We start from the raw sequence: 27,933 nt of genomic DNA on the forward strand, positions 1-27,933 counted from the left end.
GCAGGCGGAGCGCAGCGGGGACTGTGGCGCGGGCCGCGCCGGCGATGCCGCGCCCCCGGGCCGGGCTGTAGCGGGGCCGCGGCGGAGAACGCGCCGGGCGGGCGGGCCATGGAGGTGGTGGACGAGACCGAGGCGCTGCAGCGCTTCTTCGAAGGTGAGGGGCGCCGGGACCCCCACCCCCCGGCTCTAGGCTCGGAGCCCCCCTCCAGGCTGGCACCGGCGGGGCGCCGGGGGATGCAGGACGCGGGGGGATGCAGGGCGCGGGGGACCGCGGGGCGCTGGGCGCGGGGGTCGCGGGACACGGGACGCGCGGGACACGCGGGGCGCTCGGGGACTCAGTCCGGCCAAGTTGCCTCCCACCCCCCGAAGTTGGGTCGACTCCCCCTAACACGGCTTCCTGGGCGCGCGATCCTCTGGGCGCTTGACTCCTGCAGCGCCCCTTCCTTTTGGTACCTCACCCCTGCACCACAGTCCCGGGAAACCCATCCCGCCCAGCGCTTCCTCTGGAGATGGGGACCCCCCCTTGCTTCCCGGCCCGCGGTCTTGAGGTATCTCCCACCATGTGCTCCCAGAGGCTGGGACCCCCCCTTTACTCCCTTCCCCCCCAACACCCCGCCGCCTGTGAGTCTTTCAAGAAGTCACCTCCTGCCTCCTGTCTGACCTCCAGGCGCTGGGACCTCGCTACCGTCCTTCCCTGAGGCCAGGGGTGCAGGGCCGGAGGTCCCTCAGGACTGTCCCCCAGCTGCTGCTAGGCTTCAGGGGGGTCTTGGACGGGCACGTGCCACCCCTCCCCGGTTTTCCTCTTGAGTTGGACCACTCCAGTCCTGAAGCTGCCTTCTTTTGGGGAGGGGGTAAGGAGACGCCCCCACCCGGTGCAGTCCAAGGGTGGCTCCTGAGGGTGTAGGGACTTGGGGTCCTCCTGGTTGTGCTGTGAAGGCCCCCCCCCCCAGCTGTGTTGGAGTATGTCTGCTCAGGCTGTGACCCCACCCCTCCTGCCTGGGCTGGACTTCACACAGCGTATTTGCTTATGGGGGTGGGGAGGCGGGAGCGGTGTTGGGGTCCTCACCTGGCAGTGCTCTGGGGACCATGCGGTCCTGAGGCGTGCCCCAGGAGGAGCTGTCTGCGTGGTCTCTGCCCCATCCATCCATCCTGGAGCCAATGGACGGAGTGTGTGTGTGTGTGTGTGTGTGTGTGTGTGTGTTGGGGTCGGGGGGAAGGTGCAGGCTGACTTCTCCCCACCCCACAGGCCCTCACCGGAGCTTCTAGCCAGGCTGGGGCCCCTTTGTGCCGCTCCCCACCCACCGGGGGAGTCCAGCCTCTGCCTCTGTGTCCCCCAGTCCGTTAGCCTCTCCTGCCGCCCAGCGCCCAGGACCCGGAGCCTTTGCTCTTGGGCGCCTGCCCAGGGCGGCTGGGATGTGGAGCCGTGGGGGGTGAGGGCCGGGATCCCAGCCCGAGGCTGGTGGGGGGGTGGGCGAGAGAGCATCTCTGTACCCCTGTTCCTCCTTGCCTGTCATGCGGGTGGTGGGGGGCCTTTGTCTACGCCAACTCAGATGAGCTCTCCTCGCCCCATCTCAGGGACCCCCAAGCATCTCCGGAGCCCCACAGGGTTTGGGAAGGTAAAGTGGGTCCCGGGGTGGGCGCCCCATCACGCCCCAGACACCCGTCGGCCTGCAGGAGCTCCCGAGGGGCTGTGATGGGGGCGTGGGGGGGAGAGTTGTGGCTGGAGGGATGGCGGCGGGGGTCTGCCCTGAGTCTGGCAGGGGAGTGGGCAGCGTGCTCCTGGCGGTGGGTGGGGGTGGGGCTGACGCCATGGCTCAGCCCTGCAGGGAGATAAGAGGAGACTCAGGAATGTCTGTGGGGAGCGGGTGCGGCTGGCCAGGAGCGAGTCAGCAGGCGGGCTGGGGGCCAGAGCCTGGAGGGGCCACGCGGGGTGGCACTAGGGTGGGGTTTTCAGGGCCACTGGCCTGGACGAGGCCTGGCGGGGAGCAGGTGGGCCCAGGTGTGTGTGTGGGGTCTGTGAGGAGCTTGGGGGTGCCCCTGAGTGTGAGTACCGAGGAGACGCATGCTTTTGGGGGTACTGCTCCTTGCGTGGTGTCTGTCCTTAGTGCTGGGACCTCCCAGTTGCCACCTGCACTTGGCCTAGTTTGCACAGAGGGGTGGGGGCGGGGATTTGTGTTCTGGGGATCAGGGGGGCTGAACTGAAGGCTGGGGGTGCCCTCGTCTGACCCAGCCCCGGGCACACCTGGGCACATGTCCCCGGTGCTGAGCTGGGTGGGAATAAGGTGTCTTGTCCTCGACTTGGTGGCCCCCTTGAGGCTGGTACTGCCGGTGGGGGCGGGGGGTTGGCCCCCGTGACTGGCCCGCTAATCCCCTGGTAGGGAGAGCCGGGCTATCCGGAGAGGCCAGCACAAGCCTACAGAGAGGGGACGCCTGGGCAGGTATACCAGGTCTTGGGGACAGTTGTCTGCACTGCCTTGACCAGCCTGTCCTGGTGGGCGCCCGGGAGCTGTGTGGCTCTGGGCAGACTCTTGCTGTCTCTGGGCTGCGAGGAGGTCGGGAGGTACCGGCAGACCAGAGGAGGGTGGCGCTCGGGGGGGGGGGGGGTGCGCGTGTGGACAGCCAGCACGGAAGCCTTGAACACCCAGGGGTGCAGGGCCCCCAGCAGGCCCTGGGGGGCTCCTGAGATGCAGGACCCTCTCTCCCCTCCTGCAGACCTGACGGAAGCCCCCCCCCCTCCCCCGTCTCCTAGGACCCACAGCTGGGGCTCAGTCCCGCTTTCCGCAAGGTGGACACCCACAGCAGTGCCCCAGCCTCCAGGGTCCTGGCTTGAAAGCCCCCCGGGAGGCAGAGATGAACCCCTTTCCCCAGGGCTGTGTAGACCGCCTGAGACGGGGTTGGGTAGGGTGACCCCACCGGCCTGGTTTTTTTTTCTTTTTTCTTTTGGCTTTTTGGGTCACACTCGGTGATGCACAGGACTTACTCCTGGCTTTGGACACAGGCATCACTTTGCACACAGGAATCACTTCTGGCGGTGCTCAGGGGACCATATGGGATGCTGGGAATCGATCCCGGGTCGGCCGCGTGCAAGGCAAAGGCCCTACCCGCTGTGCTATCACTCCAGCCCCAACCCTGCCGGCCTGAAGCACTCCCAGGGACCCGGTCAGTGGGGAGGACGGACGGCCCTGACCCCTGGTTCCTGAGGATCGCCGTTGGTTCCCTGGACTCATGTCCCCACCCGGGGCTCAGGCTGGGGGGGTCTGACTCATCCCCGTGTCCCCACACCCAGCTCAGGGTCACACGGGGTTGTGTGTGTGTGTGTGTGTGTGTGTGTTGGAGGGGTGCAGGAAACGTTCTCAGGGTCAACGGAGGCAACGCTGGGTCTATGAAGGGGTGAGGGGGTGAGGGGGTGCCCCTGACACTAGCTCTCGGGCACCGCAGCCAGCATGAGGGGGGGGATAGGTCGTCTCTAACTCGGACCCTCCTGAATTGGGGGGGGACGGGGCAAAGCGATCTGGGCGTGTGGGGAGAACACGCAAGCCAGGCTGTGCCCCCACTCGCCGGCTCCCCCAGGCTTACCAACCGGTATTGGGGGGCGGGGTGCCGCCGCAGAGGCTGCTGGGAAGGGCCTGCTGGGCTGCTGATTGGCTGCTGCTCTTGGACTTTGCCCTCCTGATAAGGCCGGGCAGGAATCATTAACCAAATCATTAACGGGGCGCCCCGCCCCGCCCTGCCCTTCCTTTCCCAAACGTTCTTCCTTCTCACCCAAAGCACCTCAGTTTCCCCCCACCGCAGCCTCGGAGGCTGGGGTCAGGGGTGCTGCTGTCCACGGCTGCAGATGGGGCAGGGTGGGATAAGGAGGGACCCCTGCAAACACACCCCGGGGGTTCCTGTGTTCTGCTCTGTGTGATGGGGGCGCCGTTGTACCCCAGGGCGCCCCGCTCTGCTCCAGGTTCCTGCAGGGCGGAGCTGCCCAGGGTGCCGTGAGCCCCGAGTGCCGGCTGGGGTGGCCGCTATGACCCTGAGTCTATAGGACCTGCCTGGCACCCGTGTCCTACACTTGGATCATTTTCTGCCCTGCCCCTTCCCCCGCCCAATCTGGTGCTGTGTGTTCAGGACAGCCCCTCACCCTCTCTGGGCCTCACACGGAAAACGGGGCGCCCAGACGTTCTGGTGGGGGTTTGGCCTGGAGGCGGGCAGGGGACTGTCCTGGCTCCTTGTCCACTACCTCAACTCACCGCTGAGCCCTGGGGTGCATCAGAAGCACAGGGGTATCCCCACACCTTCCTGAGGTGTGCGAGGTGGGAGAGGATGGGGGGACCCAGGTCACCTCGGGGTGCCGTGACCCCCACCCAGCTCATCCCCACTGAGCCCTGGGGTCCCCGAGTGGGGAAGTTTGGGGGATGACGAGCAGGGAGTTCGGGGATGCCATGATACCCTCCCCCCTCTACCACCAGTGGTGGGGGCTGGGGGTGTCCAGGCCCCCAGTACCGTCTGCAGGGCTCCCCTCAGCCTCCTCGCACCCCCCAAACCGAGTGCACACTAAAGCCAGCACTGTATGTCCTGGTGGGGTTGGGGACCCCCGGGGACCCCCACCCTCCCTGGCTTCTCCCTCCCGTGACCTGGCAATGAACCTTAGGGACGTGTCCTGCTAGCCTGGAGACGGGGCTGCTTTTGGGGGGGGGGTGGACCCCGGTCGGAGATGCCATTTATGTAGTTGGATCTGGTGGGGACAGGCGGGGGGGTGGCCGGGTCCCCTGGGCGCTTCTCTGGACCCCCCTGAGGCGGGCCTGCTGCTTCCCGGACCGGGTCCCACTCTGCACCTCGACATGTCCTCCCCCCTGCCCCCCACCGAGGGCAGCTGGGTCCAACTTCAGAGGGACTTAGAGGGGGGCTGATCTCCCTGGAGAAGCGACCCAGGAAAGTGGGGAGACTGGGAGGGGGGGCTGGGTCCCCGAGGGCAGTACGCAGTGCGGTGACTTCCAGCGTCCCTGGCCGCCCACCCGATTTCTCCCCAGAATTTGGCACCTGCTTGAAAGCGAAAGGGGGCGTCCGCCTGCCCCCAACCCCCGCCTTCCACCAGCGTGCCATGTCCCGGATGCTTCCCAGGGGAGGCAGGCGGTCAGCTGAGACTCAGGACTGAGTGGACGAGCCCGTGTTCACGTGTGCACATGTGGATCCCGGAGCACTGGCGTCTGTGCTCCAGGGGATGAGAGACTGGCAGAAACTGGACGCAGAGGGGCCCGGGGGACTGTAGTGGGGGACCGCCTGCCACCCCCCCCAAATCATAGCCCCCTGCTGGGGGCTATGCTTGGCCTGGTGAGGAGCTGGACAGGCCACGACGTGTGGCTGAAGGGTCCTGGGCTGCCCGTTTCTGACAAGGAGCCGGGTAGGAACCAAGATGCGGCATTTCCACGGTTGGGGTCCAGCGGACCAAGGCCTCTAGCGCTGTGCCCAGTTGGGTGTGCCCCACGCGCAAAGTGGCACGTTGACATGGCGACACAAAGCGACACTTGCAGCATCATATGCAGGAGAGCCCGAGGCTGGGGGCCCAAGCCACGTGAGCGGACGCCAGCCGTTCCCTCTCAGTCATGGGTCAAGTTAATCAAGATAGAGAGTCCACATCAAAGGAGGTGAGAGGGGCTGGAGCGATAGCACAACGGGTAGGGCGTTTGTTTGCCTTGCACGCTGCCGACCCAGGTTCGATTCCTGGCATCCCATAGGGTCCCCTGAGCACTGCCAGGAGTGATTCCTGAGTGCAGAGCCAGGAGTCAGCCCTGAGCATCGCTGGGTGTGACCCAGAAAGCAAAAAAAAAAAAAAAAAAAAAAAAAAAGGAGAAGTTGAGAGAGAGCGGACACAGCTAGGGGTCCCACTAGGCACTCATGGGCACCAGGTCGGTTTGCAGGGTCACGTTGGGGGTCCCCTGTGTCCTGGTGATTGAGGCAGGACGGCTTTGCCTGCTTCGGGGGTGCTGAAGACAGGATGATGCCACCCCTGGGCCAGAGGGCAGCGGGGTCCGACTTTGAAGAAACTTGGAAGAGGGAGGGCAACTGAGCAACCTGGAGAAGCGATCCCATGTTAGGTGAGGGGTGGGGAGGGGCAGGGTCCTGAGTGCAGGAAGGGAAGCAGCGAGCGAGTGTGAGGACCCCTCCCCACGCCCCTGAGCCCCCCACCGCCCAGCTCAGGTGATGGAGTGGGGACGCCCCTTCCAGCTGGACAGCCTGTCCCGGCCTGAGCCTGAGCCCGGAGCGAGGTGCTCATGTGAGCACTGGGCATGGCGGTGGCCCAGGTCCCCCCAGAGCCTCAGGTCCCACCGGGTGAGGCCCACTCCTCGGGCCTGGCCTGGCCTGCCCACAGCCACGTGGGCCACGGGATTTCCGCCATGTTTGGGGCATGAATTGACAAGTGCCCCATTGACGGGCGGGGGGGCGGGGGGGCAGGGCACAAGCCTCCCACTGTGCCTGGTCCCCACCCTCCCCGTCCCCCGGGACAATGGCCGAGACTCAAGCCAGTGGGCACAGCTGGTGGGGTGGGAGGGCTCGGGCACCCTAGGGGGCGGGAGGGGTCCAGGGTGGAGGGGCCACCTGGGCGCCCCCCTGCACCTGCAGCCGGACGGCCTTGCTGGGAGGGACGGTCCACTGCCCAGACCCCGGCCTGCGGGAAGGGCTGCGTCTGGCTCCTGTTACGGGCAGCTCATAAAGGGCCGGATGAAGGGGGTTGCAGGGCTCATCAGGGCTCCTCGTACCTGGCAGGGCCCGGCCCCACCCAGGACCCCCGCCCCCACCCCCACCGGCTGGAGGATTCCCAGACAAGGGGGGGGGGCAGGGTCGCTGCTGCTCACGCAGGGTGCGTTTATTACCCGCCTGCTGTATGCACAGACGCTTCCTGCCTGCGAGGGCTCCTGGTCCCCGCACGATCGGCTCGCACGGTCGGCTCAAGATGGGCCTCGGTCCCTCCTCGGTCACGGAGACCCCCCCCACACACACCCCGGGGCTGGGGAGCCACGAAGCCTCTTGTGGTGTGGGCGGGGCCTGGAACCACCCCCCAGGGGGTGGAGGTCCCCCCAAGAGGGTCATATGGGGCAGGGGGCCCCCACTGAGGGGAGGGCAGGTCAGATAGGACCTCCTGGGGGAACTTACTGAAGATGTAACCTACAGAGTGAATGGGTGTTGGCATTCCTCCAGAGGGAACAGCGTTTCCCTCCCCAGAGGTAACAGCTTCCCCCCCCCCCCCCCCCCGAGGGAACAGCATTCCCCTCAGAGGGAACAGCATTCTTCCCAGAGGGAAGAGCATTTCCCCCAGAGGGAACAGCATTTCCCCCAGAGGGAATAGCATTTCCCCAGAGGGAACAGCATTTCCCCCAGAGGGAACTGCAGGGAACCGCATTCCCCTCAAGAGGGAACTGCATTCTTCCCAGAGGGAACAACATTGCCCCCAGAGGGAACAGCATCCCTCCAGAGGGAGCAGCATTTCCCCAGCCTTTGGAACAACATTTCCCAGGAGAAGAAACAGCATTACGCGCCGCCACCCCCCCCCCCCCCCCCAGTGACGTGCACGTGCAGAGAGAGGCTCTGAGAAGTGAAATGAGGCCGGGAGGGATGGAGGCTTTTAGTCCAGACCAGGGAGGGGCCCAGGGCCTGTTGGCAGAGAGCAGGAGAGGGCTGGGGGCTCGGGTGACGGGCAGTGGGAAGCACAGGGTCGTAACCCGCAGTACCATTCGCGGGGTGGGGGCAAGGCCACTCAGCTTCCTGCCAGGCGGGCGGTATCTGGGTATCTGCAATTCCCCCACCCCCAGCTGGACTTCCTGAAAGTGCTGGAAGTCTCCAGCCAGGCGGGGGCCTGGCCAGGGTGCTGGAGGCAGCCTTGGGCTCCCGGGGAGAACGAGTGTTTTCTTTCTTTCTTTTGGTGTGTGTGGGGGGGCCCAGCCGGCAATGCTCAGGGGTCACTCCTGGCTCTACGCTCAGGGGCCTTATGGGGTGCTGGGGATTGAACCCGGGTCAGCTGCGTGCAAGGCAAGTGCCTCACCCGGCTGTGCAGTCGCTCCGGGCTCGAGTTTCTCGAGACCCTCCAACACCCCCCAAAACCCCAGCCTGCCGCCCTGCCCCGCCCCCCGCACCCCTCCCCAGGCCTGGCCCTCCTCCCTCCGCCAGGCTCCCGTGCACCCCGGGCCCTGGCACGAGGGGGCCTCCCCCCCCCCCCCCGACCACATCTGGTTCTCGTTAGGGTCTCCAGGATGCCTCTGGGAGGGCCCCTGGCCCAGGGAGGTGGACAGGAGGATTAGGGGCGATTAGGGGAGGAGGGAGGAGGAGGCAGCTGCTATAAATAGCTCCACCCTACTCCACCACCCCATCACTCACCTGGGGTCCGAGTCCGCCTCCAAACCCACAGCTTCAGCCGGGCCGTGGGTGCTGGGGTGCTCCTGGCTTTCTGCTCCCTCCAGGGTCCCCCAACCCCCCAGGAGGGGCCGCCCAGGAGGTCCCGGCACCCCCCCTCACATCCCCTTCCCCCACCCCCCTCCAGGCTGGAGGCAGGAAGCAGGCAGGGTGTCTGTGGCCCAAGGGGGGAAGTTGATGCTTATAGCGCTGAGTCTTCGGAGGGGGGTGGGTGGGAGGTGAACCCCCCCAAACACTGGTCTTGCCGCTGGCACGTGTGGGCAGCGGCAGGCCGGCAGGGGAGGGTCAGGCCCTGGGGTACCCTGCCCCAACTCCCTGAGCCACCACAGCAGGTCTGAGGGGCCCTGGTCACACAGCACGTGGCCCCTTTGGTTCATGGGGTGGCTGGAGCCGGGGATGGGGGTCCTAGAGCCCCGGGCTGGGGAGCCCCCGGAAGTCCAGCCTGCAGGGTGGCCCAGGGTGGCTCTGTCATCTCTGCCCCACCACTTAGGGCCCATGCGGCCACTGGGACACTCGGTGGGTGCCCACGCCCCCCGCTGGGTATAGAAGGGTGGGGGGGGGCCACCCCGGGAGGCCCGTCTCAGGCAGCTCGTGACCCTGGGGAGGGCTTAGCCAGCCGCACATTAATCACCTAAGCGGGGCTCAGCATTCCTGAAATGCCATCCAGGGCCATGGAGGGGCCGGGGCGGGCAGTTCCCGGGGACCCCGTGGACAGAGCCGCCCTCCCCACCACCACCCTGGACTGATCCACTCCACAGACCCACCCCGACACCCGGTGTTAGCTGTTCACGGTCCCGTTTCACTCGTGAGGAGACGGAGGCTCAGAGAGGGTCGGCGAGCTTCCCAAGGTCACACAGCACGGCAGGGCTCGCGCCTGGACCCGTGGGAGCTCGGTCCCCGGGGCCTAGACGCCGGCCTCAGTGGGGCCACCGCGGGTCAGCGTGTGGGTGGGGCCCTCCCCCATTATCGAGGCTGACGCATCTCCCACGTCAGCCCCCTTATCACCCCGCCCTCTGGCTCGCTGCCCCTCGCACCCCCCCGCAAGGTGACCCTGGGAGGGGAGAGGCCAGCCCGGCCTCTGTCCAGCTGCCTTCCGGCGCCCCCACCAGCCCTCCTGCCCCTCTCTGCCTGCCCCCTCCCCGTTTCCCTCTGGAAAACCAGGCTCAGCACCCCCTAACCGTGGGCCGTTATGGGGATAACGGCACCTCCAAAGAGAAGGTGGCCTGTCCAGACAGCCCTGGCTCCCCCCCACGTCTCTGCCCTGCTTCTGGGGGATGGGGCATAGGAGGGTCCAGCCCGGCCCCCTTCCCCTGCACTCCTCAGCCTCCTCAGAGCCGCCCACACCATGGGGCGGGGGTGGTCACCTCGTTTTACAGAGGTGGGGGAAGCTGGGGCGGCATGAGTTCATAGGAGATGGAGGGGCAGGAGGTGCCGTGTGGGACCCCCCTACTGCTGGGGCCCAGTGGGTTGGAAGTGGGGGACAGAGGAACAGGAAGTGCCGTGCAGGACCCCCCCCACTGCTGGGGCCTGGTGGGCTGGAAGTAGGGGATGGAGAGACAGGAAGTGACGTGCGGGACCCCTGTACTGCTGGGGCCCAGTGGGTTGGAAGTGGGGGACAGAGGAACAGGAAGTGCCGTGCGGGGACCTCCCCCCCACTGCTGGGGCCCGGTGGGCTGGAAGTGGTGTCCACGCTGCTGCTGCAGGGGGGTTCAAGAGGGGGAAGTGGAGGGGCTCTTTCCCACATGGACACTACTTGGGGGGCGGTGGCTGAGTCCCCCCTGACTCTGGCGTCTCTGTGCAGGTCACGACATCAACGGGGCCCTGGAGCCGTCCAACATCGACACGAGCATCCTGGAGGAGTACATCAGCAAGGAGGACGCCTCGGACCTGTGAGTCCCGCGCCGGGGCGGCCACCCCTCGGGGAAGGGCAGGGCCGGGGCGCCCCTGAGCCTCCCTTCTCTGCAGCTGCTTCCCCGACATCGCGACTCCGGCCGGCGCGGCCTCCTTCCCGCACGGGCAGCCCGCCCTCCCCGGCTCCAGCGGCGTCCACTCGGGCGGACCCTCCCCAGGGCGCCATGGGCCCCTCGCGCCCCCCAGCTACAGCGCCCCGCTCAACTGCAACAACAACAACGGCCTGGCTGCCGCGCCCAAGCCCTTCCTGGGGGGCTCCGGGCCCCCCATCAAGGCAGAGCCCAAGGCTCCCTACGCCCCAGGGTGAGCAGGGCAGGGGTGCCTGGTGGGGGAGGGGACTATGTCCCAGGGAGAGTGGGTGCCTAAGGTGGGGTGGTGGTTGGCAGGGAAGGGGCCCCAGGGCCGCCCTGAGATGTGGGGGTAGCTTCAGGGCCTGGCTGGGGGCACAGGGTTGCTGGGAGGCAGGAGGCAGCCCGGCCCGGTTCTGGGCAGAGGAGCGAGGCGGCCACTCAGTGCTAGAAGGATCCCAGAGCTGCGTGGACAGAGAACAGAGGGGCGAGGCTGAAGGCCACAACCGTGCACACTCTTGGACACAGCTGCCCACACCAGCACACGGCTGCCCACACCAGCACACAACTGCACATACCAGTACACGGCTGCACACCCTGGCACATGCCTGTACACATACTGGCACACATTGACATATGCCTGTATGTACTAGATGGTCCACACAGGGCACACACCTGCACAAACACCACACACAGGGAATGTGTGCACAAGTGAACATGCAGACACACACATGAATGCACATGCACACAGGGCACAACCGAGTACACGCAAACACAGGGCATGCATGTGCACATACATGAACGCACACATGCTGGGCACATACGTGCAGATACATGTGCACATACAGTGCACAAACATGAACACGCCGCACAAGGACACGTGCACACATAGGACACATGTGTACACCCAGAGGAACACATATGTGCCTATGCATGGGATACACATGTACAGAGCACACAGAAGAACACAGGCGCGTATACCCACCCAGGACATACCTACACAGAGCACCTGATATGCACACCTGAACATATCATGCAATCCATACGACACATTTAGGATGGACAGGCATACAGGTGTGTCCAGGTCACGGCATATACACATGCACATAACAGTACATGGGGACATATGCACTGGCATGCATATACATGGGGCATGTAGGACATGCACGATACATGCACAAGGCATGCAGGGCACAGGTATGTATGCTGGGCACACACATGCATGCACAGGGCACACAGGGGAAATACACAGGCACAGCACACACACATGCACAGGCAGGGTATGCAGGGCACACACATGCACACACACACACATGCATCTGGCTGCCGCCTCCCTCCTGCACTGCTCCCTGGGGCCAGGGGGCTCCCTAAAGCCTCCCATAAGGGCCTGGAGTGATAGCACTGTGGGTAGGGCGTTTGCCTTGCATGCAGCCAACCCAGGTTCGATCCCCAGCATCCCATATGGTCCCCTGAGCACCGCCAGGAGTAATTTCTGAGTGCAGAGCCAGGAGTGACCCCTGTGCGTCGCCGGGTGTGACCCAAAAAAGAAAAAAAAAAAGCCTCCCCTAAGGGCCCTCACCTCCCTGTGAAGTCCATGTCAGCCAGGGCCCATGCCCCCAGAAGGCTGAAAAGGCCCTGGCCTGAGGGGGGGGTGGCAGTCACCGGCACATGCCAGGCCCCCAGGACAGCCCCACCGATAGCGGGGGGCACAGAGGGGACCGGCTTTCTGGGTCCCAGCCTGTGGGAAGGAGCTTGACACTCCGGTCAGCATGGGCCCAGCTCACCCCACATCCAGCCCCTGCAGTGGCCCTCTGCGCCTGTCAGGGTTGGAGCGTCCGTCTGTCTGTCTGTCTGTCCACGGGGCCGAGCAGGGCAGGGGTGGGATGGCGCCCCGCTTCTCTGCCCCTCCCCTAGGAGCCGACACCCCCCCCCCCCCGTGCCCTCTCACGCGCCCACAGCAGGCGCAGGGCTGCCTGGGCTTACCCAGACCCTGCCCGTCCAGTGCACCGTGTCCAGAGAGGCTCAGAGAGAGGACAAGGTGGGGTGTGACCCTGGCCGCCCTCCAGATGTGGCCAGCAGGATGGCCACGGGCCGGGCCTGGTGGGGGGGAGGGGGCCTCCTTGCCGGGCGAGCTCAACTTCACCCAGGACGTGCTGACCTCTCAGGGTCGAATTTGTTCTTTCCCCTGAACCACTGATAAAAAAATAAATGCAGGAAAAAAATAAACGCAGGCTGGCCGGCCAGAGGTACTGGCTCTCTGCCCGGCTCACACCTGCCCGAGGCCGCCTCCTGCCACCCACACCCCCGTCCTGGCCCAGCACTGCCCCCCCAGAGCCCACGGAGCCAGGAAAGGGGCTTGGGTGGGCACGAGGCCCTTTGGGACCCAGGGTGTCCTGGCATCCTTGTGACCTCCTTGAAGACTCTGGCACTGAGCCCCGGTCCCCACTCCATCAGAGGGGGTGCATGGCAGGACCCCGAGGCCCACTGCTCGGCCCCAGGCCCTGCTAGGCACCCTGAGGTCGGGACAGAGGAGCACCCAAGGGTGCTGCTCACCCACTGGCCTCCCTCGCCCCCTCCCCCTGCCACAGCACGCTGCCAGACTCGCCCCCCGACTCGGGCTCCGAGGCCTACTCCCCCCCGCAGGTGAACGGTGAGTCCCAGGGGTGCCACCCTCCCGGGCCCTGGCGAGTGGTTGGGGCGGCCTTATCGGGGAGGGAGGAGGCCGGGCCCGGCCACCCCGCGGGCCGCATTATCACTGCTCAAATACTCCGGGTGCTGCTTTTGTTCCGGGCGGGTGGGTGGGGAGCAGGGTCCCCGCGGGATGCCCCCCCGCCTGGCGCCGGCTGCACCATCATGGACGTGCCCTTCGGGGGTAAGTGGCCGGCGGCGGCGGCAGCCGGGGGGTCCCCCCACACCTGGGTGGGTGGCTGGGGGGTACTCCAGAAAGGGGTGAGGGAACCAGAGGACGCTCGGCACAGCCAGAATGGGGTCAAGAGTTCTGTTTATCTTACCAAAAACATCTCTGGAATGCCTCCTGGGGAACAAAGGGGCCTCCACCCTCGGGCTGGGGGGGCTGGTCCCTGGCCTGTTCGAGGGGCTGCTACGGCTGGGGAGGTGGGGGGCCCCCGCGGCTGGGCTGGGGTCTCCCACGGAAGATCCTTCCCGAGGCCTGGAGGCGGCTGGAGGGGGAGGGGGGGATGGGGAAGGCGCTGGCCAGGTCGCGTGGACAGGCCCGGCCGTGGTCACGCACTCTGTCGGGCTCCCCCAAGGCTCAACCACGTGGGGTGGGTGAGGGGTTGGGGGGGTGTGGGTGGACAGCCCCAAGCCGGGGGCCCAGCTGCGGGAGCTGGACACTGACGCCCACTCTCCCCCATGTCTCCCGCAGACCCCCATCTCCTGCGCACCCTGACCCCCGACACCCTGTGCCACGTGGGTGTGGCCTCCCGCCTGGAGCACCCGCCGCCCCCTCCTGCCCACCTGTCTGGCCCCCCGCCGCCACCACCACCCCCGCCGCCACCCCCGCCGCCCCCGCCCCACTACCCGGTCCTGCAACGGGACCTGTACATGAAGGCGGAGCCCCCCCTACCCCCCTACGCGGCCATGGGGCAGGGGCTGGTGCCCGCCGACCTCCACCACACCCCGCAGTCGCAGATGTTACACCAGCTGCTGCAGCACGGAGCTGAGTAAGCCGACCCCCGACCTGGACCCCTGACCTGGCCGCGGGGAGGGAAGGGTCTCCCCTGCCCATGGAAGTGCCCAGTGCCACGACTGTCCCTGCCTGCCCGTCTGCCTGCCGTGTGGGCACATTGGTGATGTGGGGTTCTGAGAAGGCGAACTGCCGGCCCAGGTCCCGAGCTGGACAGGGCCGGCCAGCTGGGACTTGGCCCTGGAGCACAGACTGCCTCCCCACTGCCCCCAGACCCTGAAACTTTCCCCGCCATCTTGGGCGGGGTGCTGTGGCCCCAGCCAAGGGTCAGGCCAAGGCCCCCACAAGTCCAGCTCACTTGGGCATCGCTGAGCTGTTGGAGATTTCCTGAGAGGTTTAGGACAAGGAGGGGCCCAGCCATGGGACAGCGGGGAGGGCACTTGTCTTAGACGCAGCCCACCACCCAGGTTCGATCCCCGGCACCCGGCCCGTGGTCCCCTGAGCCCCGCCAGGCAGGCGTGATCCCAGCCCCGCCTGGAGTAAGTGCTCAACTGCTGGGTGTGGCCCACAAACTAAACAAATAGAATAAGAATTACAAAGAAGAGAAAGATTTAGAGCAAAGAAAGATTGTAGCAGCGCCCGGATGTTTTGCAACCCAGAAGTGGAAGTGGGGCTGGGCTTGCCCCCAAACCTTCTACCTCCTCCCTGGCTCAAAAAAAAAAAAAAAAAAGCCTGATGAGGGGGCTGGAGCGATAGCACAGCGGAGAGGGTGTTTGCCTTGCACGACGTGGACCCGGGTTCGATTCCCAGCATCCCATATGGTCCCCCGAGCGCCACCAGGTGTGATTCCTGGGTGCAGAGTCAGGAGTAACCCCTGAGCATTGCCAGGTGTGACCCAAAAGCCAAACAAAACAAAACAAAAAAACCCACACACACCCAAAACGTCTGATGCCAGGAGGCTTCGCGGTTCCTCTATGGGGGCTGACATCTGTCGAGGCCCCTTGATGAAGGGGACCACCGTGGGGTGACCGGGGTGACTGGGGGTCTCATCACTCCCCTGCCAGCCCTAGGCCCATCGTGGAGGCCATTGGCTGGGCCTGTGAGGGGCACTGCCAAGTTGAGGTGACGCCTGCCTTTCCCCGGGGGTTAGGGAGGATAGAAGTGGGGTGACAGAGGGGTGATGAGGTGGGGTGGACTGTGGCCGGAGCCCCTCCACGATGCCCACCTCTGCCCCTCTCCCAGGGTCCCCCCACACCCCTCCAAAAAGAGGAAGCATTCGGAATCACCCCCCAGCACCCTCAACGCCCAGATGCTGAACGGAATGATCAAACAGGAGCCGGGGACCGTGACTTCCTTGCCGCCCCCCCACCCCAGCCGCGCCCCATCCCCGCCCTGGCCCCCCCAGGGCCCGCTGTCCCCAGGAGGGCCTGGCTCCTTGCCCCTCAGCATTGCCCGCGTGCAGACGCCGCCTTGGCACCCACCAGGCGCACCCTCCCCAGGTAGAGCAGGCGGGTGGGTGGGAGGCGCACTGTTCGCTGCAGGGCTGGGGGGGTGGGGTCCCCGGCGGCGGCAGCACCCACATGACGCCGGTGCGCCCCCCCACCTCCCCAGGGATCTTGCAGGACAGCGACAGCCTCAGTGGCTCCTACCTGGACCCCAACTACCAGTCTATCAAGTGGCAGCCACACCAGCAGAGCAAGTGGGCCACACTGTGTGACGCTAACTACAAGGAGTTGTGAGTGCCCGTCCTCATGGCCACCCCGGGGCGTGGGGACTTGCCCTGACCAGGCCTGGCTCCCGCTGCCCGCCCTGGCTTCTTAAGAAGTGGGTGTTTCAGGGCGGGCCAGGGCGGGCGCAGGGAGAAGTGGGTGTTTTCTGATCAACCCCCCCACCCTTTCCTGCACCTCCTCCCCCCCCCCCCCCCCGCATTCCTGGAAGGTAGCAGGAAGCTGTCCTCTGTGGGGGGAGGGCCCACCAGGGGTGGGGCCACTGCCCGGCCAGTCCCAGGCCGCCCTCCCCACCCTGCCATCGGGTCCAGCCCCCGCCTGGCCCAGAGCATGCTGGGATTGCTCCCCTGAAGGCCGGCGATGGGGCGCGAGAGGGTGTCCAGTGGGGCTGCCCCCTCATTTCACTCTGGAGGACACATGTCGCTGAGAATGGCCTCGGGTGCAGGGGTGCCCTGGGTGCAGTGGGATTCTTAGCCAGAAGGTCTCGGTGTGTGTGTGTGTGTGTGTGTGTGTGTGTGTGTGTGTGTGTGTGCGTGCGCGCGCGCGCGTGCTTGGGGGGGAGAGTGACAGTGCCTGGAGGCCCCATCGGGGTGGGGGGGGTCCCCCAGGTGACACAACACGCCAAGCCCCATGCCTGGCCGTGGAGTCACCGTTTGGCCCAGGCCTTGCTGCACACATCAGCCTGGCCCAAAGCTTGTCCCCCCCCACACACACACAACACTGAGAACATTCTGCCTCCCGGCTTCCTCCAGGCAGACCTCCAAGCAGACATCTAGGGAGGGACAGGCATGGGGGATGGGGCCCTCCCTTTGCTGCCACTTAGAATCTCCCACCGAGGATCCTGGCTTGGAAATAAAAAAAAAGAAAAAAAAACTCTGATAATAGAGCGGTAAACTGAGGCAGAGAGAACCTAGGGAGCCCCACTTGCTCTTCTCCCCGGCCCCAGAGTGGAGGGGGTTGGAATGAGGATGAGGATGTGGGGGCTTCAGCCTGAGTGCAGAGCCGGCGGCGCCTGGTTCCACCGTTTCCATGGCAACCAGCTGACAGGCCAGTGAGGCTCCCCAGACCTCACCCCTCTCACCCTGGCTCCTGAGCGCGGGTGGGGGCAGCCTCCTGGGCCAGAGCCAAGTGTGGCGAGGGGCTGTCCAGGCCCCCCCTCCCACCCTGCTCCCCACCATCTGGTGGACCTGGCCTGTGGGGGAGGGGACCCTGCTGGGGGGGGCCCAGGATGAGTGTCCTCCTGCGCCCCTACCCCCCAGGCCCATGCTCACCTACCGCGTGGATGCAGACAAGGGCTTCAACTTCTCGGTGGGCGACGATGCGTTCGTGTGTCAGAAGAAGAATCACTTCCAGGTCACGGTGTACATCGGTATGCTGGGCGAGCCCAAGTACGTGAAGACGCCCGAAGGTCTCAAGCCCCTGGACTGTTTCTACCTGAAGCTGCACGGAGTGAAGGCAGGTTGGGGCTCCGCAGGGCGCGACAGCCCAGCCTTGGGGAGGGGACTGCTTCCGGGTCAAGCCCACGGCCTCCCGCGCTCCCACGTGTGCTCCCAGCTGCCTTCTCGGCTCTGGGACCTCACACGTGCGACCTCAGATATTTCAGCTACCTCAGTTCCCTGCAGACGTGGTCCCCCTGCTCGCTCCTGGTGGGGGATCCCGGGACTCCGGGGCCCTGGTCACCCTCCCTATACCTTCAAGTCTCCTGGTCCTCACTTCCTGTGCCCTGCTCGGGCTTCCTTCTGCCCAGTGGAAGCTGATGGAATCTTCCACTAGGTGCCTGACTCATCTCCACCTGAGTCTCCGCGTCCCAAGTGGGGTGCACAACTGGAGGGATCCGGGGGACTGTGGGTGTGGGGAGACCTGGGGGGTGAGGGGGCTTGGGTGTGAGTGGAGCAGATTTAGGGGTGCCAGTGTAGGAAGGCGTGAGGACCAGGAGGGTGTGTGTGGGGGGTGGGGGTGGGCATGCGCACATGCGGGGCGGGGGGAGGGGGGCTGTCAGAGAAGCAAACTGATCTGGTGGGGAGGGGTGGCGGAGGGGAGGTCGTGCCTCAGTTTCCTCAGGCTGAGTTGCTGGAGGAGAGCGGCCAGGTGGGGAGCTGGGTCCCTGAGGTGCCACTGGTGTGCTCACCCCATAGCTGGAGGCCCTAAACCAGTCCATCAACATCGAGCAGTCCCAGTCCGACCGCAGCAAGAGGCCCTTCAACCCTGTCACGTGAGTGCACGTGTCTGCATATACACGTGTGCATGGATGTGTGTATGTGTAACTGTAGACGGGCACATGCCTGTGCATGAGTGTACGCACGCGTGCATATGTGCATGCTTGTGATGTGTGTGCGTGCGTGTGTTTGTGTGTGGTGTCTGTGTTGCGCGTGCAATGTCTATGTGATGGATTTGTGTGCGTGTGTGTGCGTGATGTCTGTTGTGTCTGGTGTGTGTGCACATATGTATAAGGTATGTGTGTGCATGCGTGTGTGTGTAACACCAGAGGCCTAACCACTGGCGCTGAGGGGGGCCAGGCCGGTGCCCACAATGCCCACTTCCCACACACCCCTGACTCAGTGGCCCCGGAGGCCTCGCTCTCTACCCCTTGCACCCCTTTGCCTGAACACCCCCTTCCTTCTCTGCAGGGTCAACCTGCCCCCTGAGCAGGTCACGAAGGTGACGGTGGGGCGGCTGCACTTCAGCGAGACCACTGCCAACAACATGCGCAAGAAGGGCAAGCCCAACCCGGACCAGAGGTGAGCAGCTCACCCGTGCCAGCCGCCCATGCCAAGCAGGAGGGACAGGGACACCACCCAGAGATGGGTGGATGAGGGGCCGAGGCAGGGCTTCGCGTCTGGCCTGAGTCTTCGTTCTCTCCTGGGTGCTGGGCCACTTCTGCCCCCTAGTGGACACGCAGTGGGTGCCGGCAGTGTTGGGGCGACCTGGGGCAGAGCCTTGCTGTGCACCTGGGAAGGGGCGCAGAAGGCAGGACCCCCGTGGCTCTGAGACCCCCCCTCTGTGCGCCCCAGGTATTTCATGCTGGTGGTGGCGCTGCAGGCGCACGCGCAGAACCAGAACTACACGCTGGCCGCCCAGATCTCGGAGCGCATCATTGTGCGGGTAAGGGTCCTGTCCCCGAACTGGGAGAATCGGCCCCGTGATCTACCGGGTGCTGACCCTGCGGGGCACGGGCGCTGTGGCGCTGGGCAAGGCTCGCACCCTCAGGGCACCCCGACACGTGCTGGGGGCGTTCTGGGTTGCTGGGCCGGGGCTAGCAGCTGTGGGTGTTCCCCCGCTCCCCTGCTACCTACCACCCCGTTCTGATCCAACCCCAATCCTGCTAGGCCTCCAACCCAGGCCAGTTTGAGAGTGACAGCGACGTGCTGTGGCAGCGGGCACAGGTGCCCGATACTGTCTTCCACCATGGCCGTGTGGGCATCAACACGGACCGGCCCGACGAGGCGCTGGTCGTGCATGGCAACGTCAAGGTTATGGGCTCGCTCATGCACCCCTCGGACCTGCGCGCCAAGGAGCATGTGCAGGAGGTGGGGCGGGGCCGGGGCGGGGCACAAGCAGAGGCAGGACTGGTGGGGTGGGGTTTTCGGGGCGTGGCCAAAGGGGCTCTTATGGGCGTGGCTAGGTGGGGCAGGGCTAAGGTGGGTGTGGCTGGATGGGGGCGGAACTCTAGATGGGGGCGGGGCTCTATAGGCGGGGCTGCACGTGGGTGTGGCTCTACCGCCTAGGGGGCGGAGCTCTAGATGGGGTGTGTCTGGTAGGGGGCGGGGCTGTGGTGGGTGTGGCTACATGGGGCGGAGCTCTAGGGGTGTGGCTAGATGGGGTGGAGCTCTAGGGGGCGTGCCTAGTGGTGGGCGGGGCTATTGGTGGGTGTGTCTAGATGGGGCAGGCTCTAGATGGGGTAGTGCCTAGTGGTAGGCGGGGCTACGGTGGGCGGGGCTAGATGGGGCGGTGCCCACGGGGGCGGAGTCAGACAGAAGGCGGGGCTGTAAGGGAAGTAGGTCTGCCTGGGCCCCTGAGTTCTCAGGATCCCACGCCTGGATGGCGAATCCGCCCCTCCACTCTAGCCTCCGTGCTCAGTGTGTGCCCTGCTCCCACGCAGGTGGACACGACCGAGCAGCTGAAGCGGATCTCGCGCATGCGGCTGGTGCATTACCGGTACAAGCCTGAGTTTGCAGCCAGCGCTGGCATTGAGGCCACCTCCCCCGAGACTGGTAGGGAGCCCCTCACGGTGGAACACCATGACTCCCCACTGCCCCCGAAAAAGTCTGCCGTCCGGAAGCACTACACCCAGGAACCCTCCCTTTGGCCCTGGAACTGACTCCCCGCCCCAAGCCTCCCTTCTAGAAGCTTCTCCTGCCCCAGAAAATCGTCTTTTCCAGATGATCTGGGCTCCTTCCTCCCTTGACACTAGAGTTCAGGAATGGGGGTGCCAGGATTCATGATTCTCCATCCAGGGCTCCCTGTGCCTGGACACTCACCACCCCAGCTCTGACCTCCCTGGGAACACTTGTTCTCCTCCAGGGCCCTGGGGCAGCTCAGGTGCCTTCCCTGAGGGGCTGCGGGTAGGTCTCTCCCACACACTCCGTGCTCCCCCTCCCCATAGGCGTCATTGCCCAGGAGGTGAAGGAGATTCTTCCCGAGGCCGTGAAGGACTCTGGAGATGTGGTGTTTGCCAACGGGAAGACCATCGAGAACTTCCTGGTGGTGAATAAGGTCTGTGGAGCCCCATGGGGCTGGGGGTGGGGGGCATCAGCGCCTTGAGCCCCAAATGGCACTGGGGTCTACGGGAAAGAGGGTGGGAGAGGGGTCCCGTACCCCTCCACATGGGCATCCTCAGGGGTGCAGGGGGCACGCCCCTGTGGCTCTTGGGGAGGGGAGGGGAGGCTGGGGGTCATTCCTCTCCAGAGCAGAGTGGGGGCCCACTAAGACGCCACTGAGGGGTAGCTGCAGAGTGCCAGTGTGGGCCCAGGGTGCTGCCGCCGCCTGAGCCAAGGGGCAGTCTGGGGGTCCGCCCAGGTTGCCCTGGGGGCTCTGAGGCTGGGAGGGGCTGGGGGGTCCTGGAGACTGACCGTGCCCGTGGCCCCGGCAGGAGCGGATCTTCATGGAGAACGTGGGGGCTGTGAAGGAGCTGTGCAAACTCACGGACAACCTGGAGACGCGCATCGATGAGCTGGAGCGCTGGAGCCACAAGCTGGCCAAGCTGCGGCGGCTGGACAGCCTCAAGTCCACGGGCAGCTCCGGCGCCTTCAGGTGGGGGGCGGGGCAGCCGGGGGGCAGCGAGGGAGGCCCTTCCCGGGGCCACCCCTCACCCTGCTTCTCTCGCTACAGCCATGCTGGGAGCCAGTTCAGCCGGGCAGGCAGCGTCCCCCATAAAAAGAGGCCTCCCAAGGTGGCCAGCAAGGTGAGGGTGGGCAGGAGGGGGGCAGATCAGTGTGTGTGTGTGTGTATAAGTGTGTATGTGAGTGTATGGAGGGTGTGTGTGTATGTGTGTGTGTGAGTGTGTATGAATGTATATGTATGTGTGTAAGTGTATGTGCGGGTGACAGTATGTGTGTTTGTGAGTGGGGGGTGAGTGTGTGTGTGGAATGTGTGTATGTGTGTGTGTGAGTGTGTAAGTATGAGTGTGGGATGAATGTGATTGAGTATGCATGTGTGTGACTGAGTGTGTGTATGTATGTGTATGAGTGTGTGTGGTGTGTGTATGTGATTGCGTGTGTGCATGAGTGCGAGTGTATGTGTGAAAGTGTGTGTATATGTGGGTAACAATGTGTGTGTATGTGAGTGGAGGTGAGTGTATATGTGCGTAAGGAGAGTGTATGTGTGTATGAGTGTGTGTGAGTGAGTGTATGCGTGTGGGGGGTATGTATGTGTATGAGTGTGTGTGTAAGTAAGTGGGGTGAGTGTATGTGTGTGCATGTGTGTGACTGTGTGTATGGCGTGTGAGTGTGTGTGAGTGTGTGTGTGTGTGTGAGTGAGAGTGTGTGGGTGGGTGGGTGGCCGCCAGGGAGCCTCCCCACCCCCCCCACCCCCCGCACCTCCCTTCCCAGCCTGCATTTCCCCGGGCTCAGCTATGCCAAGTGTTTGTGCTCCAGTTGGCTGGAGGCTCGGTGGCGTGTCCTCCTCCGGTCAGCCCGTGTGCACGCGGAGGGGCGGGTAGACGGACGGAGTAAGTCAGACCCTGTCTTTCTCCTCTTTCCCCGTGGCTCGTGTCCTCAGCCCCCATCCGTGGTCCCGGACCAGGCGTGCGTCAGCCAGCGCTTCCTGCAGGGGACCATCATCGCGCTGGTGGTGGTCATGGCCTTTAGGTGACTGCTGGGGCCTGTGGGGAAGGCGCGGAGCTTTCTGGAATCGGGAGGCTGAGTCTCTGGAAGGGAGATGGGGGGGAGACGCCCTGGGCCTGGGGAGGAGGAGGTCTAGCCCGGCCCAGCCCCTGCGCCCCTCACCCCGCCCCTCTGCTCCAGCGTGGCGTCCATGTCCACTCTGTACGTGCTGAGCCTGCGCTCCGAGGAGGACGTGGTGGAGATGGATGGGTAGGTCTGGGGCCGTCCTGGGAGAGGCTCGCCTGCGGGCAGGGCCGCCGAGCTTTCGCTCAGGCTGTTCTCAGGGTCTCCGAGGCAGCAACACGGGGACGAGAAGGCGGGGAGGGGGGCAGGTGTGGGACCCGGGGCTCCGTCCGTCCACCCGCTGTCCCCGGCTCCTGCGCCATTTCTGACTGTGTCTCTCTCTCTCTCTCTCTCTCTCCCTGCACCCCCTTTCCCCTGCGCGGTCTCTCAGCTCTCTTGCCGTCTCCACTTCCTGTCTCCTGGCCCTGCTCCGGCCCCAGCAGCCTGGGGACGGTGAGGCCGCGTGCCCGTGGTATGTGTCTCTGCCAGGCCCTTCGCCCCCTCCTACCTCTCACTGCCCCCTTCTTCCTGCCCCCGCCCCAGCTGCCGCCTCCCCGGGACTCCACGGCCCGCCCTCGGGCGCCCCCAGCCCCTCTGAGCTCAGCCCACCCCCTTTCCCAGCAGGTTTAACCAGAACTTCGGGACCACTCAGCTCCGGCAGGCCCCCGTGACCTCGGGGACCCCAGGCACACAGCCCGCTCTGCTGCTCGGTGAGCACCCACACCCGACGTCTCTCAGGGGTGTGGGGGGATGGGGCTGGGAGTAGCGCCTGCACCCACTCACTCGCCTCTGGCTTCCGCAGTTCCCACCAGCCTGAGCGGCTCGGACCCAGGGCCAGCCCTTCGCACCTTGGACCTCTGCTCCAGCCGTCCGTGCCCCGTGATCTGCTGTGCCTCGACCCCTCCCAGCCCCACAGCCCCTGGCCGCAGCCTGCGCCCCAGCCCCGGGCCCCCCACCAACCTCTCAGGTAGTCAGTGGGAGAGTGTGTGTGTGTGTGTGTGTGTGTGAGTGTATGTGAGTGTGTATGTGTATGCATGTGAGTATGTGTGAGTGTGTGTATGTGAATGTGTGTGTGTGCATGTGTGTATGTGTATGTGTGTGAGTGTGTGCAAGTGTGTGTCTGTGAGAGTGTGTGTATGTGAGTGTATGTATGTCAGTGTATATATATGAGTTTGTGCATGTGAGTGTGTGTATGAGTGTGTGTATGTGAGTGCATGTGAATGTATGTATATCAGTGCATACATGAGTGTGTGCATGTGTGAATGAGTGTGTGAGTGTGTGAGTGTGTGAGTGTGTGTATGAGTGTGTATGTGTATGAGTGTGCATGTGAGTGTGTGTATGTGTGTGTATGAGTGTGTGTGAGTGTGTATATGAGTGTATGTGAGTGTATGAATGTCAGTGTGTATATGAGTGTGTGTATGAGTGTGTGTGTGTGAGTGTGTGTGTGTGTGTGTGTGTGTGTGTGTATGAGGGTCAGGTGGCGGTGAGCATGGCAGCCAAGTGCTGGGACCCATGACGGGGGGCGGGGGTTCCCTGGAACCCAGAACGAGGCCCGGGGGAAACAATGGGGACCGTCTCCCTGAGTGGCTGGGAGACTGAAGGTCCCCCAGAGCTCACTGGGCTGGGCCACACAGCCAGTCTCCCCCTTCTCAGCCTGTCCCTGGCTCACTCTGTCCACAGCCCCGAGCCCGGTGGCCCTGCTGCCCGTCACTAACATCAGAGCCAAGTCTTGGGGCCTCTCGGCCAATGGCATCGGCCACGCCAAGCACCCGAAGAGCCTGGAGCCCATGGCCAGCCCCGCCTTCCCCTTCCCCGGCGGGCAGAGCAAAGCCAAGAACAGCCCCAGCCTCGGTCTGCACGGCCGCGCCCGCAGAGGGGCCCCCCAGCCCAGCGCAGGACCTGCGCGGCCCACTCAGGCCGGAGCCCAGCCAGGTACGCCCTGAGGCCCACGCCCTCGACCGCCCAGCCTGGCCTGGGCGAGGAAGGGTGCGCCCACAACATCTGCTAAGCACCAACCAGATGCCAGTCTCGGAGTAACGCCTTCTTCCCGGGCTTCATTTCATGCGGTCATCATGTGGTCAGTGAGGAACAGCCCCACCCCGGCTGCGGGGATGCTGGGTGATGTCATTCCGGGTGACATCATCCCAGGGCCGGCTCTGTTCGATGTTGTTTCGTTTAAAAGTCCCAGTTTTCCACCCCCTGAGGCTGGAGCAGTACTGCAGCGGATGAGATGTTTGCCTTGCAGGTGCCCAGGGTTCGATTCCCCGCCATCCCATATGGTCCCCCGAGCACCCGCAAGATTAATTCCCAAGTACAGAGCCCAGAGTAACCCCTGAGCACTGCTTGGTGTGTCCCTCAAACCAAAATTCAACAACAACAACAAAAATGGTGTCCAACCCTTGCTGGGCCCTGAGTGAGGACGGGGTGTGTGGTGTGCCCAGGGAGATGCCTGGACCCTCTCATGTTCCTGTGGGAAGGGATCTGTGCTGGCTCACGCCGGGGGCTCTGGGGGCCACCAAGACAGACGTGCCCTGTTCCCCCAGATGCAAAATTCCAGACGCACCCTGCAGCTCATATGCAAAAATCGCAGCCGGGTGATGTTGCGGAGGGCGGGGGTGATCAAGGAGGGCTCCCCGGAGGTGAGGCTGGCGCCCAGTCTCTGAAGGGAATAGGAGAGAAGCAGGGAGGCCACTTGCCACTTTGTCTGACAGCTGTCTGAGGTCCCCCTGGGGTCTTTGGGGTGCCTGGTTTGCATCTATCACATGGAGCTGAAAATGTACCGGCGCCAGGAAAAAGGAAAGAGAGAAAAAAAAAAGCAGTGTCCCTGCTCTCCCCTTCTGTGGGGGGCTGGGGTGAGGGGAGCAGGCCTGTCCAGGCGCATTCAGCACCACCCTGCCCGCTGACCAGCCTCTGGGGGCCACAGAGAGGGCCCTGGGCAGGGGGGCCTGCCGAGAAGTAACTGAGAGGGGTCAGCACCCCGATCTGAGTTAGATGACAAACTGCCACCCCGGACCACTGGACCCAGGCTCAGAGGTGGCCATGTGGGATCCTGGTCATCCTAGACACAGCTCGGAAAGACCGTCCCGGCTCTGGGCCCTCCTGGTCTGTCCAGGAGGGAGAGCTCAGCTGGGCCTGTAACAGGGCCAGTGGGGATGGTGGAGGAGCAGGGCGGAACCCCAGGCCTCTTCTAGAATTATCTGCTACTTCTTTTGGCTTTTCTTTGGGTCACGTCTGGTGGTGCTCATGGCTCACTCCTGGCTCTGCGCTTGGGTCTCCTCTTGGCTTTGTGCTCGGGGCTGACTCCGGGCTCTACGCTGGGGGCTCACTCCTGGCTCTGTGCTCAGGGCTGACTCCGGGCTCTACGCTCGGGGCTCACTCCTGGCTCTGTGCTTGGGGCTTATTCCTGGCTCTGAGCTCAGGGCTCACTCCTGGAACTGCTCGGGGCTGACTGCATGTTCCTTTTTTGTTTTGCTTTTTGGGTCACACCCGGCAATGCGCAGGGGTTACTCCTGGCTTTGCAACTCAGGAATTACTCCTGGGAATTACTCCTGGTAGTGCTCAGGGGACCATATGGGATGCTGGGAATCGAACCTGGGTTGGCCACGTGCAAGGCAAACGCCCTACCCGATGTGCTATCACTCCAGCCTCTGACTGCAGGTTCTGTGCTCAGGGCTGACTCCTGGCTCTGCACTCAGGGCTCACTCCTGGCTCTGTGCTCAGGACTCACTCCGGACTCTGTGCTTGGGGCTCACTCCCATTTGGGCTCAGGGCACCGTGCATGGTGTCGGGATCAAACCTGGGCTGGCTGCGTGCAAGGCCAATGCCCTCCTGCCCTGCCCTGCTGTCAGGCTCTAGTTCCCAGGACTTCCTGGCACTGAGGTGTGCCCGGCTGCTCCAGGTCTGGCCGTGAGAACCCCGGGCGCATCTCCCCTTTCCCACAGGTGCGGCCCCTTCCCTGAGCTCTGTGCAGTTGCTGGAGAACTCGATGCCCATCACCTCCCAATACTGCGCCCCAGGAGACGCCTGCAGGTGGGCTCAGATGACCAGCTCCGACCCTTCCCACCAGCTACGGTGGCAGTTCCTGGGTAGGCGGGATGGAGGGTGGGGGTCCCTGAGCTGAGGGGCCCACTGTGTCTCCCCCTGCCAGGCCCGGAAACGTCACCTACCATATTCCTGTGAGCAACAGCACCCCACTGCATCTCAGCCTGACCCTGCAGATGAAGTGAGTGTGGGGTGTGTGTGTAGGGGGCCCTGGTTCCTCAGGTGACGCTGGACGAGGGGTCCCGAGGAGGCGTCCTTGTCTCCCTGCTGGCATGCCTCACCTTGGGGTGAGGGAGGCTGTGGGGGAGGCCGGGGAGCCCTGGGCCCGCGGGTGCTGCTCACTGGGCTTCCCCGCCAGCTCCTCGGCGCCTGTGTCGGTGGTGCTGTGCAGTTTGGCGTCTGAGGAACAGCCGTGCGAGGAGGGGGTTGCGCCACAGAGCCCCCAGCCCCACCAGGACACCCAGGTAGGGAGGGAGCTGGAGCCCCTGCTTTGAAGCATGGGCAACGGGGAGCGTTGGGGGGGGAGGGGGTCGCTGGGGAAGACATAGGGACTCACCCCAGAGGAGGGGTCCTGGGATCCAGAGTGACTCGGGGAGGAAAGGAGGAGGGGTCCCAGGAGTCGCCTGGCCTGGGGTAGGCACCTGGTCTGTGACCCAGAGCCCCCACAGCCCCGTCACCCCGAAACTGGTGACACTCGGCACAGTTTCAGGGTCTTTTTTTTCCCCCCTCACCTATGCATGGAATTGTTTCCAACAGGTCATTTTTGCTTTTGAGGGGGCCACAACTGGCAGGGTGGGGGTTCTCGTATGCAAAGGATGTGGCCTGGCCCTTGAGCAAATCGTTCCTGGGGCCCCTTCAGTGCCAGGCCCGGTGGGGTCTAGTGGGGGAGGGGCAGAGTATAACACCCACAGGAGACCTGGAGCGAGGGGGGTGAGCGAGCCCCAAAGAGGGCCCGAGAAGGAGGAGCACTGGAGGCAGAGATCCCTGGCCTGGACCAAAGTCTCCATGGAGAATGGGTCCCCTCGGGGAATACCAGGGAGAGCCTGGCCCTGCCACTCGGCCCACAGGTGATGGGGACTGGGCAGGATCGGGGGAGCACCTGGCATGGAGTCTGCAGAGTGGGTGCTTGCGTGGGTCAGGGCAGATGGGGCTTAGGGGCGCCAGCCTCACCTTCTCCCCGTGCTCCAGGGCACCTCGCACCAGTGGACGGTCACCATCCTGTCCTTCCGGGAGTTCACCTACCACTTCCGGGTGGCACTGCCGGTGAGCCTGTCCCCCCCAACCCCTGCCCCCCGCCTGCCTGTGGCCCCCTTGTCAAGAGTAGGGGGTCGGGGGCTGGAGCGATAGCACAGCGGGGAGGGCGTTTGCCTTGCACGCGGCCGACCCGGGTTCGATTCCCAGCATCCCATATGGTCCCCCGATCACCGTCAGGAGTCATTCCTGAGTGCATGAGCCAGGAGTCACCCCTGTGCATCGCTGGGTGTGACCCAAAAAGAAAAAAAAAACAGTGGGGGGCAGGGGTGGGTGGAACCGGGGCCTGTGGCTGGCCCCCACCCCCAGAGCCACCTGACGGTTCCCCTCGGCCCTCCCTCCAGGGGCAGGCCAACTGCAGCGCAGAGGCCGCGGGCCGGCCGGTCTCCGACTACTACTTCCACTTCTACCGCCTGTGTGACTGAGCCGGCTGCAGCCGGGCCCGGGGCCCACGGCGCCCCGTCCACACTGGATGCCACTTGTTACACTGGAGCCCGTCCTCCCGCGCCCTCGGG

General features: G+C 64.8%; 1 protein-coding gene across 1 annotated transcript; it reads left to right on the forward strand.

Moving 5' to 3' along the window:
- MYRF (myelin regulatory factor) lies at positions 1 to 27,933 on the forward strand. Its single transcript, XM_056132076.1, has 27 exons — positions 1 to 154; positions 10,193 to 10,280; positions 10,357 to 10,605; positions 12,959 to 13,020; positions 13,756 to 14,053; positions 15,259 to 15,515; positions 15,628 to 15,751; positions 17,003 to 17,198; positions 17,879 to 17,955; positions 18,371 to 18,481; positions 18,755 to 18,845; positions 19,070 to 19,270; positions 19,843 to 19,954; positions 20,347 to 20,456; positions 20,833 to 20,993; positions 21,072 to 21,144; positions 21,960 to 22,048; positions 22,205 to 22,273; positions 22,518 to 22,598; positions 22,751 to 22,836; positions 22,929 to 23,093; positions 23,807 to 24,058; positions 26,068 to 26,155; positions 26,274 to 26,348; positions 26,526 to 26,631; positions 27,356 to 27,430; positions 27,763 to 27,933. The coding sequence occupies exons 1-27, from the start codon at positions 109 to 111 to the stop codon at positions 27,841 to 27,843; spliced, it is 3,423 nt and encodes a 1,140-aa protein (XP_055988051.1). The 5' UTR covers positions 1 to 108; the 3' UTR covers positions 27,844 to 27,933.

Source organism: Sorex fumeus, unplaced genomic scaffold (genome assembly GCF_029834395.1).
Source record: "Sorex fumeus unplaced genomic scaffold, SorFum_2.1 ptg000093l, whole genome shotgun sequence".
In the NCBI taxonomy this organism is placed as follows: domain Eukaryota; kingdom Metazoa; phylum Chordata; class Mammalia; order Eulipotyphla; family Soricidae; genus Sorex; species Sorex fumeus.